Source organism: Dermacentor andersoni, chromosome 4, assembly GCF_023375885.2.
Source record: "Dermacentor andersoni chromosome 4, qqDerAnde1_hic_scaffold, whole genome shotgun sequence".
Taxonomy (NCBI): domain Eukaryota; kingdom Metazoa; phylum Arthropoda; class Arachnida; order Ixodida; family Ixodidae; genus Dermacentor; species Dermacentor andersoni.
Genome location: NC_092817.1, coordinates 16,922,806 through 16,941,794, shown reverse-complemented (window position 1 = coordinate 16,941,794; position 18,989 = coordinate 16,922,806). Strand labels below are relative to the sequence as shown.

At 45.4% G+C, this 18,989-nt stretch overlaps 1 protein-coding gene across 1 annotated transcript in view; it reads left to right on the top strand.

Moving 5' to 3' along the window:
- The window catches only part of kibra (WW and C2 domain containing protein kibra), a 50,342-nt gene extending 31,852 nt beyond the window's left edge, over nucleotides 1-18,490 (top strand). Inside the window, exons 12-18 of the mRNA XM_050182589.3 lie at nucleotides 3,837-3,996; nucleotides 7,488-7,744; nucleotides 10,816-10,914; nucleotides 11,518-11,683; nucleotides 13,302-13,375; nucleotides 13,459-13,574; nucleotides 17,712-18,490. Of these exons, the coding sequence (XP_050038546.1) occupies nucleotides 3,837-3,996; nucleotides 7,488-7,744; nucleotides 10,816-10,914; nucleotides 11,518-11,683; nucleotides 13,302-13,375; nucleotides 13,459-13,574; nucleotides 17,712-17,880 (1,041 nt within the window). The 3' untranslated portion in view covers nucleotides 17,881-18,490. The remainder of the gene's footprint in view (nucleotides 1-3,836; nucleotides 3,997-7,487; nucleotides 7,745-10,815; nucleotides 10,915-11,517; nucleotides 11,684-13,301; nucleotides 13,376-13,458; nucleotides 13,575-17,711) is intronic.
- Nucleotides 18,491-18,989: the final 499 nt, after the last annotated feature.

Sequence of the window (18,989 nt, the reverse complement as noted above, 5' to 3'; positions counted from 1 at the left end):
TACAGTCGACTTCCTTTAATTCAACCTTGACGAGACTCACAAAATTAGATAACTTTAGCTTGTCCTGTATTCAGGTAAACAAAGGCAGACTGGTTGTTGGGGCGGAGATGTAAACGTGAACGGCCTGCATGGGACAGCCACCTGGTGGCACAGAGCTCAACAGACAAAAACAGCTAATATGGCAGTAACCAAGTGTGTTTACTTAGCTGCTGGTGCAAATTTTCTACTTTTTGGCAGCAACACGATTGCGGCAATGCCATAATCTCACGTTTACATCTCCGACCCAATGCCCAGTCCGCCTGCGTTTCCATAAATACTGGACAAGCTAAAGTTCTCTATCGATCAATTATGTGGCTGGTTGAACTAAACAAGATGCAGAAAAAAGTGCCTGAACATCCCACTAATTTATTTGGCAGTATTTGCGTGATTGTAACATGCCCCACAGTAAAATGCACACCCGCTTTCTATGTGTCCAAAGTAGAAATCTAAAGTAGAGGTGGCATTGACAGGGGTGGGACTCTTGCATCGATTGCGCCATTTTGATACAAACGCAAATTCCTGTGCCAGACTGCGCCAAACATGGAAAATTGACAGAAATTGCGCCACGCTGCACCAAAACGGCTTCGGCATGTGTGCTCTGGCAGTGGCCGCGAACAGCAAGCATGTTCATTCTCCAAAAAAGAGTGCAGCCATTTACATGCCGCACACCGTGCGTGGGCTACTCCCGCACAGAATTTTCGCACTGGGCTGGACTTTCTGGCGCGTCCGGCTAATGGCTGGCATGCATGCCGCCACTAGAGTCTACTAGAATACGGTTGAGTGGGCTGTGTAGTGCGGCACTTCCTATAATATAGCTGAGGCACAACACAACAAAAAGTAGGTTGACGGCGCTGTGAGCAAACTAGATACAGTGAAACCTCGTTACCATGAATACCACATTAAAAAGCTTTTCAAAAATCCCCTGCTGGCTCAATGTAAAGATATTTCAGTACTGCAAACTTCAGACTACCGAACTTTACAGAATAACAATTATTATTCAGTTTCCGCACCATTTTAACAACGCCTCAGTACTATGCACTAATATTCCGAAATCCGGGGTTCTAAGATTTCTGTTTCCTTTATGGCAGCCAAACAGTAGGCTAGCAGACAACAAGGCGCAGAAAAAGAATGCTGCAGCAGACGAGTTTGGAAAACCTGAGACGGCGCAAAATTTAAAAAAGTTATAATAAATAAATAAAATGTGGGAGAGAATTTTTTTATCAATTGTAGAGGCAACAACACATCGGGCTTTGCGAGCGCATGCTCCGCCCAGGCAAGTGTTGCGTAACAGCAGAGGCACATCTCTTCCTTGTGTGAATTAACAGGATGTGTTACATATTGCTTTCAATACATTGTTGGACGGACCACGGCGGCTACTTTGAATTATCCAAAATTTTGAATTAACGAGTAGTGAATTAATGCATGCTCACTGACCTGGAGAGGCAAAGCAGAAGGGTGGGTCTAAAAATTAATCTGCAGAAAACTAAAGTAATGATTAACAGTCTCGGAAGAGAACAGCAGTTTACGATAGGTAGCGAGGCACTGGAACTGGTAAGGGAATACATCTACTTAGGGCAGGTAGTGACCGTGGATCCGGATCATGAGACTGAAATAATCAGAAGAATAAGAATGGGCTGGGGTGCGTTTGGCACGCATTCTCAGATCATGAACAGCAGGTTGCCATTATCCCTCAAGAGGAAAGTGTATAACAGCTGTGTCTTACCAGTACTCACGTACGGTGCAGAAACCTGGAGGCTTACAAAAAGGGTTCTACTTAAATTGAGGACAACGCAACAAGCTATGGAAAGAAGGATGGGTGTAACGTTAAGGGATAAGAAAAGAGCAGATTGGGTGAGGGAACAAACGCGGGTTAATGACATCTTAGTTGAAATCAAGAAAAATAAATGGGCATGGGCAGGACATGTAATGAGGAGGGAAGATAACCGATGGTCATTAAGGGTTACAGACTGGATTCCAAGGGAAGGGAAGCGTAGCAGGGGACGGCAGAAAGTTAGGTGGGCGGATGAGATTAAGAAGTTTGCAGGCACAACATGGCCACAATTAGTACATGACTGGGATAGTGTAGAAATATGGGAGAGGCCTTTGCCCTGCAGTGGGCCTAACCCAACTGATGATGAAGATGTATTAACGAGCTTTTACTGTAGTAGACAGCTGTACAAAGTAAAAATAGCAGTTTTATCAGCCGTATAAACTTGTAAACATGAGCTTGCTAACTAAATTATAAAGCAGGCTGTCACGCAGGCACAAGCAGACATGAACACATCTCACTCAACGACTGCGGAAACTCGCTGCCGTAACGCTCAAGTGAGGAAGTGCAGCAGCACCAGCAAGCGAATTGACCTTCGTGCGGCCCAACTAAGTGGCGAAAACACAGCGCACACTCTGTTCTTACTCTGTTCACATCACAGTTCACCTTCAAGATAGGGCCCGCGCAGCCTCGCCATACCCAGGTAGCTGCCGGTGTAGAACGCGCTTTTCCCCCGGTGTCATGCGTACGACGGAAGATGGCGCCCATCCTCGCCGCTTTCCTCCCTTACACGTGCTAGATTGAGCCGCCATCGTCAGCTCACCCTTGCACGCTTTCAATCACACATACAGCATACAGCGCACAGTGATGATGTTATCGCCCCTGTACTTTATACGAAACATGATGGCAACGCCAATGGCAGAAATGCACCTGGAGTGTCCATGTAATTGCTATCGCAATAGATACAGATTGAAATTGTTTTACATCATACCAGCCGAGGGTTGATCGCGGCTCTGGGTCTGCGATGACATATGGTGACCCAGAAATTGTGTTACCACGTCAGTCTGACCTCATAACTTGAGAACATTTTCCGCTCTCATCACGAGTGCATGCGTGCTGACTGGTCCAGTTTGAATTATCCGGCGAAGGCCAATTTTAGGATCGAAATTATGGAAGTTAGGGCCCATAGAAATGCATAGACATCAGCCGGGACTTTTGTTCAGGATCAAATTAACCAGAGTCGAAATTATGGAAGCCTACTTTAGCAGGTAACATAGCAAGAAGCATACTTTGAACACACGAACTAAGAAAAAATATAATAGACATCAATGGCATCACACACATTTAACATACACAGAGTAGAATAAAAAAAAGTTTTATTTTTTATTCATTCATTCTTGAGTTGCTTCTGCTTTACCGTCATTACACCACACTTCCTACAGAATATAATTGAAGGTGCTGTGTAGACAGCTGCAAGTATGGCAGCTCAGCCAGCATGTGAATGATGAGTAGTACTGCCTGAAGCTCATCCTTGTGGCTTTCAAGCAGCCTTGTGACTTTGCAAGTTGAGCATCTTCAACAAAATATTGTTTTACAAAAGCAACAATTCGCAATGGTTACGCATTTTTGCCGAGACCTATTTCCTTGATGCATTTAGAAAAAAATGTGGTGGCCAGGAAATTTAGGCAGATAAGAGCTAAATAAATAATGCCGCAAGAATGTATGAAGCACAAGATTAGACAAATCCGCTTACTACCCTTCATTCTTACTGTAGCTGTGTGACTGCAGTGCCTGAGTTCCCTCTAGTGACTTTTGTAGGAAATACCGTGGATGTTATAGGGGAGGCCTTCCCTAGATTCGTAGCATACATATTGCATTTGCAAAGAGCAGAAGAGGACAAAATCTAAAAATTACATGTGGCAAGCAGAATTATCTCTAACCGTTGTCTCTAACGCATTCACTGTATTTAAAGAATAACAATATATTAACTCAAACGCAAAAACATGTTAATCACTGCCTTCCTTCCCAGGGCTGTGCTCAGCTGCCTCTGTGTGGCTTGAACCCATCTGCGATCTTGCTGCGTTGGTTGGAACTTTTCCCCCCTGAAATGCTGGTGGCAGGAAAAGACGAAAGCAGTGATGAGTCAACGGTCATCTCTTCACAGACATCCACGCTCACAAGGAACATAGGTGAGGTACTGCACTGCAGCCATGGCTTCCCCTTAAGTGTGAGAATTCACAAGTGCCTGCGGGGTGCAGATCCTTGTCTCTTTGTGTAGAATTGCAACAAATGAAACGGAAGATATGAACAGTGTGCCTTTTTTTTATATATACAGTTGGTGTCAAAAGCTTTCAGACCACAGAATTTGAGAAAAAGCTGAATATTTTCACAGCCTGATATTTGGGTTTCCAGCCTGTAAACAACATAATGCTGTATACTTTTTCTGGCTACAATCATAAGCTGCTAAAATATTCCACATTTTGTGAAGTCCTGCGGTCCTTAAGTTTTTTCCTCATTGTGTGTAATAGATGTGCATGAATATTCTAAATTTCAAACATGAATTCGAAATTTTACTATTTGCACACTCTTGGGTGACCTGCTGCAGTGGCTTCATGGCTATGGCATGCTGCTGCTGAGCGCGAGGTTGCGAGTTTGTTTCCTGGATTCCGCAGCCACGTTACAACGTGGGGCCGAATACAACACTCGTGTAGGTGCACCTAGGTGCAAGTTAAAAAAAAGCCCAGGTAGTCAAAAAATTAATACAGAGACTCCCACTATGGAGCCTCTGATAGCCTGTATGTCACTTTGAGGCATTAGGCTTTTATAGCCAGGATTCTCTTGGTTGAAGAAAAACAAAGTTGCAGAGCTGAAAACGAAACAAAAATGGCTAAAGGGAACTACGCTGCAAATTTGATTTGATACAATTTTAAACAGCTCGAATGAGCAGATGTGCAACGCTTGTGCTATGTTTGTACTACAGTGGAAACCCATAACGAAATCCTGCGACTAGATCCTCTCGAAATATTTTCGTATCCTGGGCGAACGCCCACAGGATTCAGTGCATTTTGTACCTCTGGACAATGAAATGTCGCTGTACTACAATCCTGCATCAACAGAATTTTTCAGAACGTAACCCTGCAAATTTTTATTAAGGCAAAGCTATCAGGCTCCAAATTGTACTCAAATGCGATTGTTTTGCACTGAAATTGTGTAAGATATACCACATGATGCTTGTGTGGGTGCCACCATTTCTGTTTACAAAAACAACCAAGTGTAGAAGTGATCGCGTGCGCTGGAAATAAAACATAGCCGCCATCTTGTTTGTTGATCACCCATTTGAAACGGCATGCATGTTGCTGCCAACGTGACGACGGTTTTTGAACATTTAGAGGTTCGTTCGATTCTCGCCTGCACCACTGTGAACCACTTCAAGGCTGTTCACGAGAAGTTCAGGAATTGTGCAGCTCGATTTCTTCGGTGCAGGCACAGCACGACATCAGAAACGAATGTCAAGGTGCAGATGCGGTGCCAGTGTTTCGTTTTTTCTTATTAATGTGCGCGGAGTGCGTAAGCTTAAAAAAGTCCTAAACTGCTAGGATGGCCAGCTCCTGAGGTGCAAGTACAGTTGCCGACCGTTTATTCGGACCTCACGGGGACAACGAAAATGTCCGAATAAACAGGTGTCCGAAAAAGCAGATTAAGAAAAAAAAAATCCTTTATTTCCATGCACTTATTCGGGCTCCGCAGTAGGCTTGAAGAAATCGTGAATGCGCCGTTGCACGCTGTTCCGTTTACGTGCAATCATATAAGCCTGAATCTCGGAGAAGGTCGTACGGTCACTATAGGCGGTTGAAAGCACAGTCACTGCTTGTGCACGCTCCGCATGCGACGGCAGTGTAGCACATGGTGTGTCATCTTCCGACTCGGTTATCGTCCGGCGGTGCAGCAGAAACCTGACGAATGATCTCGCCGTCATCGAGTTCTGCACATGTCAGTACAGCAGCGTGAGCACCTGTGAAACTGTCAAATGAGATGGTGTCCAGAGCCACTGCACAGGTCTCGGCAGAACACTTTCGGCGTCAATAGGGTGCACGTTGGAAGGCGACAAATCCTAGGCTCCCGGCACCCACTTGCCGGCATTCCCCAGCGCAGTCTGCGCGAGCACTGTTGGTGCCATTAGACACTTGACGCTATGTTTCCGTATGCCACGTTGCGTCACCGCAACCTCGACAAAGCACACAAAGCAAACATCACCACGCCGTCACGCCGATACCAGTCGCACAAATAAAAAACGTGGCCTACTCGCAGCGTCATGCACGAAGAAACAAACAAATCAGCTGCTGGATTGTCTTGACATGGCTTACTAAGCTGAGACCGGAACTGCTGTAGCCACGAACCAGGCAGAAACAATGATGACTAGCGGGGATTTGCAGTAGCACCAATTCGTGGGGCAGAAAGGAGGCTCCGTTCAAAACAAAAATGGCGTTCGAAAAGTCGAACCATGCACCGGTCAGAGTCGGTGCATGGTGCTTTCGATCGAGTTGGCTGAAGGAGTGTCCGAAAAATCCGACGAGAGGTTGCAAGGTGTCCGAACTTTCGGCAGTTGTTATACATTATGGTCTATGGGGAGAATGGCGGTGCAGCGAAGCAGACCGAATAATCGAGCATGTCCGAATTTTTTGAGTTCGAAAAATCAGTCAGCGACTACATCCGGGTGGTGCTTGTGCAGACACAGCAGATGCATGTAAGCAGGGTTTTAACGGTGCTTGCGCATGTGCATTGTGTCGTCTGCTGTGCAGCTTTTTCGCACAAGTATGGCACTGACAGTAGAGAGGGGGTAGCAAAATCATGGACCAGCCCTCCACTCTTCCTGCACCTGTTCAAAGGGCACCATTGCTGCACTGCTGAAACAAATGCCAGTGTGCAGCACCTCATGAGCTGGTTTGTTTGGGTGCAGATGAATTGAACGTACCTCTAGTGCAGTGCGTAATGTACGCCTCGGTGAGAAAAATGCAGCAAGAACAAGGAAATCCATGTCCTACTGACGTGTAATTATTTATGGCACTTGAGATGGCAGTCACAGCATGGAGTACCACACATCGGGCTGTGATTGAGCAATTGTCTGGGAATATGGACCCTTTCTTCAAGAGCGCTGGTTTTGATGCTGTCGGACAGCCATAGCATAGGAATTTGGGTCCGGACGTTGATTTACGCGAAGGGGTCGTAATCTCGATTGATTGCCTTCGAATATGTGAGATTCGACCGCTTTCACACTTAGCACCGGACCTATTATCGCCTACGAACGACAGCATGCGCTGGAGAAATGCTGCTGCATGCATGGAGCACTGTTGTTCTGTGCCTGGTGCCGAGTTATGCAAAATCTCACAAAAGCGATCATGCCTCCGAAAGCAATTGACCAAGAATACTGCTACATGGCAGTGCTGCCACTGCTGATCGACGCATGCCGCGCACTTTGTACTGTCAGCAGTGCAGTTCTACATCCTTGAGCAAGCTTGCCAAAGTAGGCTAACGGAATTTTGACAATAAAGTTTCGTTCTGCAATGCATTACCTGTCTATGCTGTCTCATTTCACAACAACTAAATAATCGCTAAAGCTAATTTTTTTTGTGTTCCCCACCGATTTTGTTATTGCGAGGTTCAACTGTATGTCCTTCTGCAGGTGCACCCTGCAGGGAAGAGCAGCAGCTTCGGGAAGAGCCAAGAAAAGGTGGCACCCTGAGGCTGTCATCTGGGGAGCCTGTGGTGCACTGTGACAAGGAGACCAATACTGAGTGCGTGTTCCAGCCAGAAGGGCGCCGAGGCCGCAAGGGCGTCATGGGGGACCTGGCTGTGAGCTTGGCCGTGCCTGCAGCGCCGATTTCCCCAGTCAAGCGCTCACAGACTTTCGGACCTGCGAGTCACCCTTACGTCTGCAGGGTGAGGGTCAGTGCATGCCTTATCTTGTTCTTGCTTCTAATTGCAGGAGTGGCTTGAGTGAGATCACATTGCAATGCTAGTATTCTCTGGCTCCTTTGAGGGTCCGACTTTGTTTCTCATTCTACACTGTTTTTCCTTTCTCCCATACTCTGACAGTTTTAATTACTATTATAATGGTGCGAAGAATAGTCATGCAATACAATCTCCATTACTGTTTATTCTGACTGCCCCTTCTCTTTGACATTTAATAAACTGTCTTCTTGTGTCAGCTTCTTTCTCATCTAACTAGCAAGTATGATGTCATTTAGCTCTGCTGTGCCAAGTTTGTTGCTCTTAGTGTGCTGCATCTAAAGGCAAATCATCGTTAATGAAATGCATAAGTATCCTGCAAAAGGTGTGTGCTGGATCTTTACGTATATTAAAGTTCATGTGTTGGCAGGTATGCAACGTGCAGGAACACAAAGGACTGCATCCCACTAAAGTATTCTGCTATATTTTTTCTACTATCTTGGTGAAAAACCCGGTTTTTAGGAAACGGCATATTCGGGCTCTATGTGTGACAAATCACCTTTTTTGTAATTATCAGTGCCTAATTCACCACGAAGCTACTTTAAATAGAATATATTGCGAGCCGTGGCAACATGGAATAACTGCTGAAACAACCCCAACTTCAAGCGAGCGCCATTCCCATGCCATGTAACCAACCATTCCTGCGCTTTTTTGCTGCCCTTGGTGGCAGCTTGGGCGAAGAATAAATCGCTTGTGGTTAGACCAAGCGTGCACCCCTTGAGCAAGCAGGGTAACGCATGGCTCCTATTGGCTGCTGCGTGCGATGACGTAGTGGTCTCGTCCAACGATTGCCCAGCCCGTCATCTGCTGCAGATGTTTGCCTGCTTCTTAGGTCTTAGTGTGCTCCGCTTCACTTCTCGCTAGCTTTATGATCACTCGCCGCAATCTCTCGAGTCTTCCCTGCCTTTAGGATCTCTCGGCGTGCCTTCTACTTGAATAGTTGTAGCCTGCCCATCATCATGTGGTTGGATTTGATGTGTGCAATGAAGCTCAAGAAGCTACACATGTTCGGTGCGCGGAAGCGCTCCATGAATTTTGTCCACATGGCAAAGCATGGCACAAACAATTACATCGACTTGTCTAGCAATGTATCATATTTTCTACCGGTACAAAACGATTGCATCGAAGCTACCAGCTACAGTGAAACCTCATTAAACTGTAGTTGGCCGGACCTCGGAAAAAAGTGTGTACTAAACGGTAGTACTGCTTAACCAAAATAGCACGAGATCGCCCACTTACCTGTCAAAAATGGAACTCAGGGAGAGTGCGATGAAAGGGCAAAAACATGCAGTATTTATTCACTTCGCACGATAAAGGTCTTATTTTTGTTTGATGCCGCGGCGGCCTAGCAGTGACGACAGCGGCCTCAAACTTACTGAAGCTGCGAGCCAGCTTTTCAGCCAGCCCCCTCCTCTCGGCAAACACTTGCATGGCAGATTCCTCATTGGCGTTGCCTATTCTCCGTGCACGGGTGCAGCAGCGCTGCAGGAGTCGCGGGGTGCCTTTTTCATTATGGGGTGCTGTTCTTAATGCGACGATGGCATTCATGAGGCTGACACAACGCGCAGCTTGTGCGACTGTCAGGCCTGAATTGCCCGTGCTGTCGCTTTCTGTGTCATCCTCATCACTGTCGTTAGGCAACACCTCGGCAACAACAGAGGCAACGATGGCGAAAAATCGAACCTCGTAACCGACATCTTTTGGCGGTCACAACAGCATTCTTTGCATTCCATATGCCACACACCGTAGTCCACAGTAGATCCCTGTCGCATGCCAGCGCCAGCTTCTTTGTGCCACGTATGATAGCACAAACGATGTCCAATTTTTCTTCTTATGCTTAGCACCCGGTGTTTTTTATCCGAGCTTCGGCATGACGTGAGTCCTTGCGTGCATGACGCTGAAATGATGTTGATGTGGCTTCACGCGCAAACGCACGGGGTGCTTGGAGGCCGTTGTTCCAATCTCTGAGGCTTGTTTGGCCCGCCCGATAGAGACAATGCACCACCGTGATTGTGCGACGAAAAATGGAAACACTACGTGTTAACTGATACGTATGCAATAAGCTGGTACGGTTTATGGGCATACAAGACGCATTATATTCAGTGAGTGCTGAGTTGGGGAATTGACTTTACTACTTCTAAAACGAAACTACTGTTTAAGCAGGTACAGTTTAACGAGGTTTTACTGTACTTATCTTCTGTGCCATCTTTAGAAAAATGCATCATTGTAAGTGTGCCCGGTGTCCAGAGTGCATCAGCCTCGGCAATTGCAGCCTGCGCATGGACAAGGCCAGAAAAGAGAAGCAGCAGAGAAAGAAAGTGCGCAAGGACACTTCTAGCTACTCTGCGAGGTCCTGAATAAATTTCTGAGGGCAAGACCAGCCAATTTTTTCTATATATTGTTTCAGAAATTTGTGATAATCAATTAATGTTTCAGAAATAGCTGTCTCATCAACAACACTAATTCAGTGCTGTAGTAAAATGTTTCTGTAAAGAAATTTAGAAAAAAGGCTCTGTCTTGCCCCGAAGTACCTATCCTTGGATCATCATCACCATTTTGCTTTCTTGCTGCTACGTACACCATTCAATTTGTACTGTGGTGCAGCCCACTAAAGGCACCAAGCTTTCTGGGGTCATGTATGCAGTAAAATAATACATAATGAATTTCACAGTGCCAGAACATTTTGTAAATTCTTTGCGCCTGGGCTTTGAACCTGCCCTGAAACTGTCATGCAGACATCTCAAGAAACAAATAAAGTTGTGGTCAAGGATAGCCTCTCTTCTTAATGTTACGGTCATGATCAGTGCAGGAAAGTGACAGGATGAGCCCTGCTTGTTTCAGAAAGTTCAAAAGCAGGTGTAACAATAAAGTCTGGAGCACTTTTTCAGTGCGATGTCGCAGATAAGGCGAGTTCACCCAAGACATGGACGGTGGTAATGAGGATGCCCAAGAGTGTACCTGTGAGCTCTGCTGATTTGTTTGTGCTTGTTTGTATCTTGCAGCTCAACCGCAGCGACAGTGACAGTGCCATGCCACTGTATCGGAAGAGTGGCCCTTTTCAGAGAAATGCTATGGAACGTAGAAGCCTACGATGCAAGAAGGTAAGGACATGCCGAATGCGATAAGATAATAATGCTATGCTCAGCGTCTGTTAAACCCTGTGAACACTTTGAAGCACTATGGTTACGTGAAATAACCACCACTTTATAATCTTTTTCCCTTTGCATCATGGTAGCTTTCCTTTTGTTTCATTAGCACAGCTTACTTACCCAGTTCTAATGTGCACAATATTTCTCAAAAATTGGGTCTGAAAATTGGCTACATATTATAATCAGAAAGGACATTGAAATTGCATTTGTGGCAGAGCCAGCATTATCACCATTGTTATCACTTCATTTCTTTTTTTTTTTTTTTTTTTCTTAGAGGAAGCGGGTGCACTTTAGGTTAGCTATGGTGCCTTGTTAAAATTGGGTAAACGTGCTACACTATTTTTGAAATTTGTTGCATGTCAGTTAAGGCAGATCTGTAGATCTGCCCGGACACCTATGGTAAGAACTCTGTTTGCAAGCTTGGCAACAGCCATGCTGCACTTTATGTGTCCTAGGTGAGGGAGTGGTTCCCAAACTTTCTAACCCCAGGTAAAGCATCCAGCTTTCGTGTAGATTTGGGAAGCTTGCGCATTCATTGTGTGGTTTTGGGTGCAGTCAATGGCTCAGGGAGGCAAGACGGCCAGCCACGCATCAGGGGCCCGGACGTCCCTGGATCTGGCACTGGATCTGCAGGCGTCACAGACGCGGCTGCAGCTGCTACAGCAGGACTTGGCTCGCCTCAGGGAGATGAAGAGGCGCCTCGAGGACACAAAAGCAAGAGGCAAGTCCCATTTTTGCGTCGACGTGGATACATTACTGACCAAGATACGTATTTGTCATTGAAAGAAAGAAAAGACGAGAACACAGAAAAGTAGAACCATTGATACTGGCACAAAGTGACAATGGCAAGCAAAGAAACAGACTTTTGTACTTTGCATGTCTTTCTATGTAAGAGAGAGTTTTGCAGGAAAATATAGGCTTGAAATTATCAATAGCGATGTGACAGTGGAGCTAATGTTTGATCAAGGGGACTCGTAAGCTTATCAGGACAAAGACAGGTCCTCTTCTCCAACCACTGCTGATTTTGTTCTGTGCACATATATTTTTAATGGTAAATAAATATATATTTCAGGAAGCATCCAAGTAGGCAAAAATTCTGAGGCACATTTCTTGTCTACAGTAGGGCCTGTCTTTTCGTGCATATTTTCCGGCTATATTACCTAGAAGTGTTTCTACCTTTCTGTATTCTGTTTCACTGCTCTTTTTAGGAGTTGTTCTGAAGCACATTGCTGATTGTCCCTTTGCTTACATCACTTTCAGTGCTTGCCGATTGCCTGAACAAGCGGTAGAAGTCTCTTAGGGAATTAGTTTCTGTGTGCTCTCTTGTCAATGTTAGTTTTTACATTGATGCTGTGTTCATAGACAAAATGGCAAGCAGAAACTTCACAGCTTCAACTAAAAGTACATTACTGCAGAAATTTTTCTATATTGTAACATCACACGAGTCATATTTAAATGTGAAAGTAATTGCAAAAAAGTTAATATGGCTGTTGCTGTGTACCTTCGATAGCTCCTGACAAAGTTGATTTTTATTGGGACTTCTGTTGTTCTTAAGCTTTTTTCACTGATCGCATGTTTGAAATGTGACACTCAAATCACTCGCGAGACGTTGTTACTTATGATTGCGTATTTTGAACATTGCCTGTGTCTGTTTTTGTTCTGGTCACCACTTGGGATAACCCTGCTTGAACGTAACTGAACTTGAATTATGGTGTACTGAAGGATGAATTTCATGCCATGTAGCCCTGTAGTGGGTGGCAACCCAAGAATGTCATTGCATGACTGCAAAGGGAATTTGTAAAGTGCTCCAGACAAGTAGGTCTGTGCTCACATGCATTACATCAAACGGAGGTCAACATCTGAAACTGGAATACAGAGGGTAGCAAGCACTGTATTGTACTGAATTGAGTTGACCTAGGTAATGCGCGCTCCTTTGTTTGGGTAGTTACAGTGACACCACAACATGTAAAATTAATGTTAGGCAACGCACTACTGAGTAGAACACAAAAGGTGGAGTTTTATCTGAGGCTGACCTCTGTCTTCCTCAAATCTTTCTCTCCCTGTCTACATTTTACAAACATTGTGCAAACCTAGTTCTGTGAAGCAACTGGGTGGGGTTGCATAGTAGACATCACTTATCGCATAAGGTTTCAACAGGTTTGAACAATCAACTTCATTGAACATTGACACTGACCTTTCTCTGTAGCACATTACACCTCGACGCACTTCACTGTTGTTTTCATTTCCCCACAATGCTCTATTGCATATCTGTGTTTGAAGCAAATGTCTTATAGTTTTTGCTTCTACTAAGTAAAGTAAACATTTCTGTTTATTTGCAGGTGAAACTGAGATACCTGCCTGGCTGGCTGATGATGAACGATTGCGACAAGTACTAGCAGCAGCAGACCGCCAGGTAAAATATATGAGCCTATTGTTGCGAAGTAAAGCTCCAGTAATGTGCTGCATTCTCAACATCTCTTTCTGCTGTTGCTGCAGGCCTCGAGGCAGACAGTGGAGGAGAAAAAGACTGAAAAGTTGCTCAAGAAAACTTCTCGGGAGATATACAGGTTGCGCAAGAGCCGCAAGAAACAACCTGACATGGCGTTTTTCAAGTACGTTTTCTTCTGCTCACTTGAAACAGCCAAATGTGTGAGAAATACTGTGTTTACTCTAATCTAATGCACACTTTCTTTCCGATAAAACGGGTCCAACAATTTCGTGCGCATTAGAATTGAATACAACCCAAAATCTGCATTACCACGTCACCAATGGCATTTCAAAATGGCCGCCTCGTACGTGCTTCGAGCCTAGCTGCGGTATCTTTCTCCATATGCTGCGGTATGTGTGCTTAGGCAATGCTTTCTTTGGCTTAGATTAGTACACCGTCCGTCTTCCCGTTTTCTACGTTTGCCCTATCAGCATGAAAGTGCCAACTGCAAAGATATGCTGAGTTCATCATGATGCCGCCATTAAAAGGAAAGTGATCACGTGTGCACAGACGGACAGAAATCGGGCCACGTCACGGGCGTTCGGAGTTCCCGAAACTTGCGTACAGGACTGATGTAAACGGGAGAAGCGTTCTACACTGACGGCTGCTACATACAGCGCGGCCGCGCGGCCCCTATCTTGAAAGCAATCTGGGGCAGAGACGAGAGTCTATGCATCTAGGCATACCAAGTCGTGTTCTCATTGCTTATTTCGCATCGAAGCGAGAGGCTGCGCAAAGGTCAATTCGCTCGCTCCTGTTATCGCACTTCCTCACTCCAGCGTTTTAAAGAGTTTCTGCAGTCATTGAGTTAGACGTGTTCATGCTTGTGTGTGCGTGACACCATGTTTGTTAATTTAGTTAGTAAGCGAGTACGGCTGATAAAACTGCTATCCTTGCTTCTCGTATAGCTGTCTACTAATTTGCTATCGAATTGATGCTTCGCCTTTCGCACGAAACTGTGACTTTTTTTTATTGCAACTTTAGTGCATTGGGAGTAAATCTTTGTTTTTTCCAAATGAGAGAAAGTTGTATTTCTGTATGAAAGGGTGCGTGGTACTGTTAAGGACTTTTCTTTAGGTCACGGCAAAGGGGTGTGCTTACAATCGAGTTTTTTTTTTATTATTTATTTATTGCTGCCACGAAGGATGGGTGCGTGTTACAATCAAGGGCACATTAGAATCAAGTAAATACAGTATGTGCGGAGCTGCTTACTACTAAAGATGTTGCTGCTTATGTTTGTGGTCATCGGCTGCCTTGTTCCCGTGTCAAGCTAACCTATGACCTGTCATGTGACTCGTGTAGTGCATGCTTATCATAACTGCCATAGCATAGTTTTGCTCTGATAGCATAATTTTCTCTGACATGCTCAACATTGGTGCTAGAAAAAGTGTGAAGTAAACTGGCAGGGCATCGTACTTGCAGTGAGACATATTTAAAGCATGTTCCAGGTGTATGTAGTGTGCAACTGAATAAAAATGTATGTCTTGCATTGCACTTGCAGCCAACACGACAGTTTTTAGAAAATTACAGTTTTATTTTTTATGTAAATAATTATGGGTATCTCATTATAATTCATTTAGAAACAAATGTGAGTGATGGCTCTAAAGCATAGATTTTTGAGCTTCCATATGGGCAGCTTATTTCCATTTTGCCCAGACACGCGAGGGATACACCATGTTTGCCTGACACTTGCGTGCATGAGTGAGTTGTGAGAGACGTGTATCAGGGGACTGCATCTAGTTGCTTTGGAGGAGGACTCGCTCTGCTCTGTTTTTCCCCAGCTGAACTGCACTATCTGACTGCGAATGAATGCTCTGCAATAAGACCTCATGTCGTAACAGTCACAACACTGCACCCACAATTGGGAGATCCGTCATTCAAAATTTTTTTTTATTTACGTTATTATGTATATTGCTGCTCCTTTTGACTTCTGCAGTAGTTGTTCGTTACCTACACTTCATCACCAGGCCTGACACTGTGCTAGGGTGCCGGGTAGGGGGGTGGCGGTATATCCCGCTTTAGCAACCACAGACCAAGGAACAACGACATGTTACTGCAAATTTGTTCTATGCTTCACCATTACGGTACTCTGTGTCGGCTGCTGTGATCCCATTTGGATGGAGGTTAAGCACTGGTTCTCACGTACTGCACATTGCCATCGGCTAGAGACGAACGGGGCAAAGCATTCTCTCCTCCATAGTACCTAGGCGCAGTGTCCAGATTTCTCTTATCGCAACTCACACATTCGCACATGCGTCAGGCAAAAGCAGCGCAGCTCTCGTGTGTTTGAGCGCTTGAGAAAATAGAAATACGCATATTGCCATCGTAAACAACTCTTATTTGCTATGCTGATGCAAAAGGAAAATGCATTCAAATGTGTGCAAATGGCCCTGGACAGTATAACCATTCCAGACACTTTCTTCACTTTACCTACCCATATTTGTCTCTTTCTGTCTGATTAAAATGTTATGTTAGGGTGTTTAATGTCCCCAAGGAACTCGCAAGCTTGAAGAAACACTGCACTGGGGAAGCTCTGGATTAATTTTAACTACCACAGTTTCCTTAAAGGGCCCCTGAAACGGTTCATACAAATTTTGTAGACGCGTAGGGTAAAGTTAATCATTCGCACCACAATTTATGTGAAACGTCTCATATTAAGAGAGCTACGGACGATTACAAGTTACCCTCCTCCATAGTCATGCATTTTCTCCTCAACTCGTTCGCCGAGTGATCAGGGCTAAGCTCCACCTTCACTGGCTCTGCGTCATGATGGCACGTCGTGTCGTCGACTTCCGGTTCGATAGGCGCCAGCGTGCAAAGCCTCTCTAAACTCTCTTCCAGCTGCTTGGCAGTCAACCGCAAGCAAGAGTTACCGAAGCAGCGTGCGTTGCGAGCATTCTGTCGCAGCACCGAACATGTCTGGTATATTCCGGTAACCACAGGCGAGCTGGGCGTTTCAGCAGAACGGTGGAGGCATAAACTGAAGCTGATGAAGGGACTTTAGCGTAGACGTATATGAGCTGCCTGATCGGCCTCCACGGTCTAGCCACCCGTTGGCGCAGAGCTTAACCAGCCAAACAAAGAGCTAATATTGTTCTAACCAAGTGTAAAACATTTTAAACATTTACAAAAACAACGTGTCAACAATTACACTCCTGCGAAAAATTTACACCAGCAGCTAAGAAGAATACATTTCATTACTGCTACTGTGTGTGGTTGAGCTCCATGCCACCAGGTGGCTGCACCATGCAGACCATTCACATTTGCACTTCTGCTCATCCCGTGAAACAACACAGTCAAACAGCCAGGCCCGCTATACCAGACTCGCTAAACACTATTGCGTTTGTAATTTTCCGGTGTAAAGTGACAGCCGCAAATGTGCAAATCCTGGCGCTGATCGGATAGCGGCAGTCCGATGCACTGCAGCCAGTCCGCTCGTCTGCTGCCTTGCAGAGGGACGCGATATTGCCAGTCGCTACGTTTGCACTCCACAAGGCAACAAAGTCGAATCGTAGTGCTCGCGAAAAGACTGAGACCGACTCTGACCAACGTTTAATGTATCTATAAACGTTGACTCTGACCGTGGAGCACTCGTCAAGATGGAACATGTTGTAACACAAGCAGACGACGCTTGTTGTGTGCCGGAAGTGCTTAAGTGTAGTGAGAAATTGTTCTTGTGCATTCTCCTTCTGTTACATTCATTTTATAGAAACAAATTAACTAACATTCCAACTATTACGAACATCATTTGTTCACCATAAAGGTGGAAAAATTATTGATGATGCTCCCTGGACAGCCAATCGGATAGCTCACCCTACTGACGTCGATTGGGTGATTTACGTCGTATGGGTAGGGGCGGCTGAAAATTCCACCAAGGGGTGTGCTTCAATCAGCAGCGATGTACATTTTTTAAAGCCTTATAATAAATTACACGCTTTATGCAGAGCACTTTGATGCTTCAATTAATGATCAGAAGGACCTACTCTAATGACTCGGTATGTTTGTACAAAATCATCAAAATCGTTTCAGGGTCCCTTTAATGAGCACTCAGAGCAAGGCACACAAACGTTCTTGCATTTTGCGCCCACTGGAATTTGGCACCCATGCCTGGTAACCAAACCCGCAACCTGACCTACAACATAAACCATGTTGCAAGTACAGTGCCCTGCAAGTTTATGCATTTCTGCCTCATCGTTTTCTTGCACACAGCAGTGAGACTCTCGGATGCTAATTGAGTGCTGTTGTGTATTCTGCCCACCAGAGAAAAAATGGCCTTCTTCACACGGGCCCAGTCCACCGTTCCTGTGCTTCCTCCTGAGGCTGACATCGCAGAGGAGGAAGTGGCGGGCTCCCCAGGAATGCCAACCGCTGCATCCACCCAACAGCGCTACGAATACACTGTAGATCCTGTGCTGGGTGTACAGGTGTGACGTCAAGACACCCAAGTGCCTGAAGTCTACAAAGGTGGCAGACCGCCGCGCCACACACTGAAACATCGATCAAAAGTACGGCCTTGCATGAGGAGTAAGTCTCTCACGGGGCCAGCTAGCCATCGGCAGACCACCAGAGCCGAATGCCCGAAACCTGAGCGTCCCTTCGGAGCTTGTGTACGTACCTGAGACCACCTCAAACGCTGTAGTCGCTGCGCCAACCATGGCTGCTGCTCTAAGCCCAAGCCAAGGTCAAGCCATAGCCATGCTGTGCCCAGCCTGCGCCCCGGTGTAACGGTTTCGGTCACGGACACTTACGAAGCACCGCTGCCCACCAACACACGTCTTACCTCTTTGCCGCAGAAGTGCCTTACAATTCTGTGCCTACTGTAAATTATTTGGATGCTTTTTTTTTTTTTCTTGTGATAAAGTACAAAAAGGGATTGATGCTGTTGGCCTTATGATGTACAGGAAGGAGCCATGTGTAACGTCACCACTTTTTTGGACATTGTTTTTCCATTGTTCCATTTGGCCTCCCGCACCAAGACATCTGTGCCTGGGGAAACAACACCCTCTACTTTTTGGACAATAAAGGTAGAACACTGACATACCTAAAGCTTTTTTTCATTCCTCTGTGGCTGCTTTCAGAAATCCAGCCTTTTGGCTATTGCTTTATCTACATGGGAAGGTAAGCACAGAAATTGTTTAGTAGATTGTTTGGTCCTTTGCATTAGGCATTGTTTTTAATTAGACACCTTCTGCTGGGATCAGTTGTGTGCCAACATAAGACCGTACTGGCATACAGGGGAACTTTAATTCAGCTTTTCCACCGCTATTTGCAATTACCTGTTCTCCACGTGCCTCTGGTACCAAATGTACTTCAGCTTCATCAGCTGTACAATGGTGTATGCAGCATAAGCAGTGGTAAGTGCACTTCTTGCGACTTCATAGCAACACAATGCCACGCACTACATGCAGAGCCACATTTGAGTGGCCTGTTGGAGCTTTTGCATCAATATGGTCCTTCATAAATTTTCTAGATAAAATGTTTAGCACTGCTTCCTGGTCAGGCAGAGTGGTGCCAATCTTGCACAAGACCAATTTGTCAC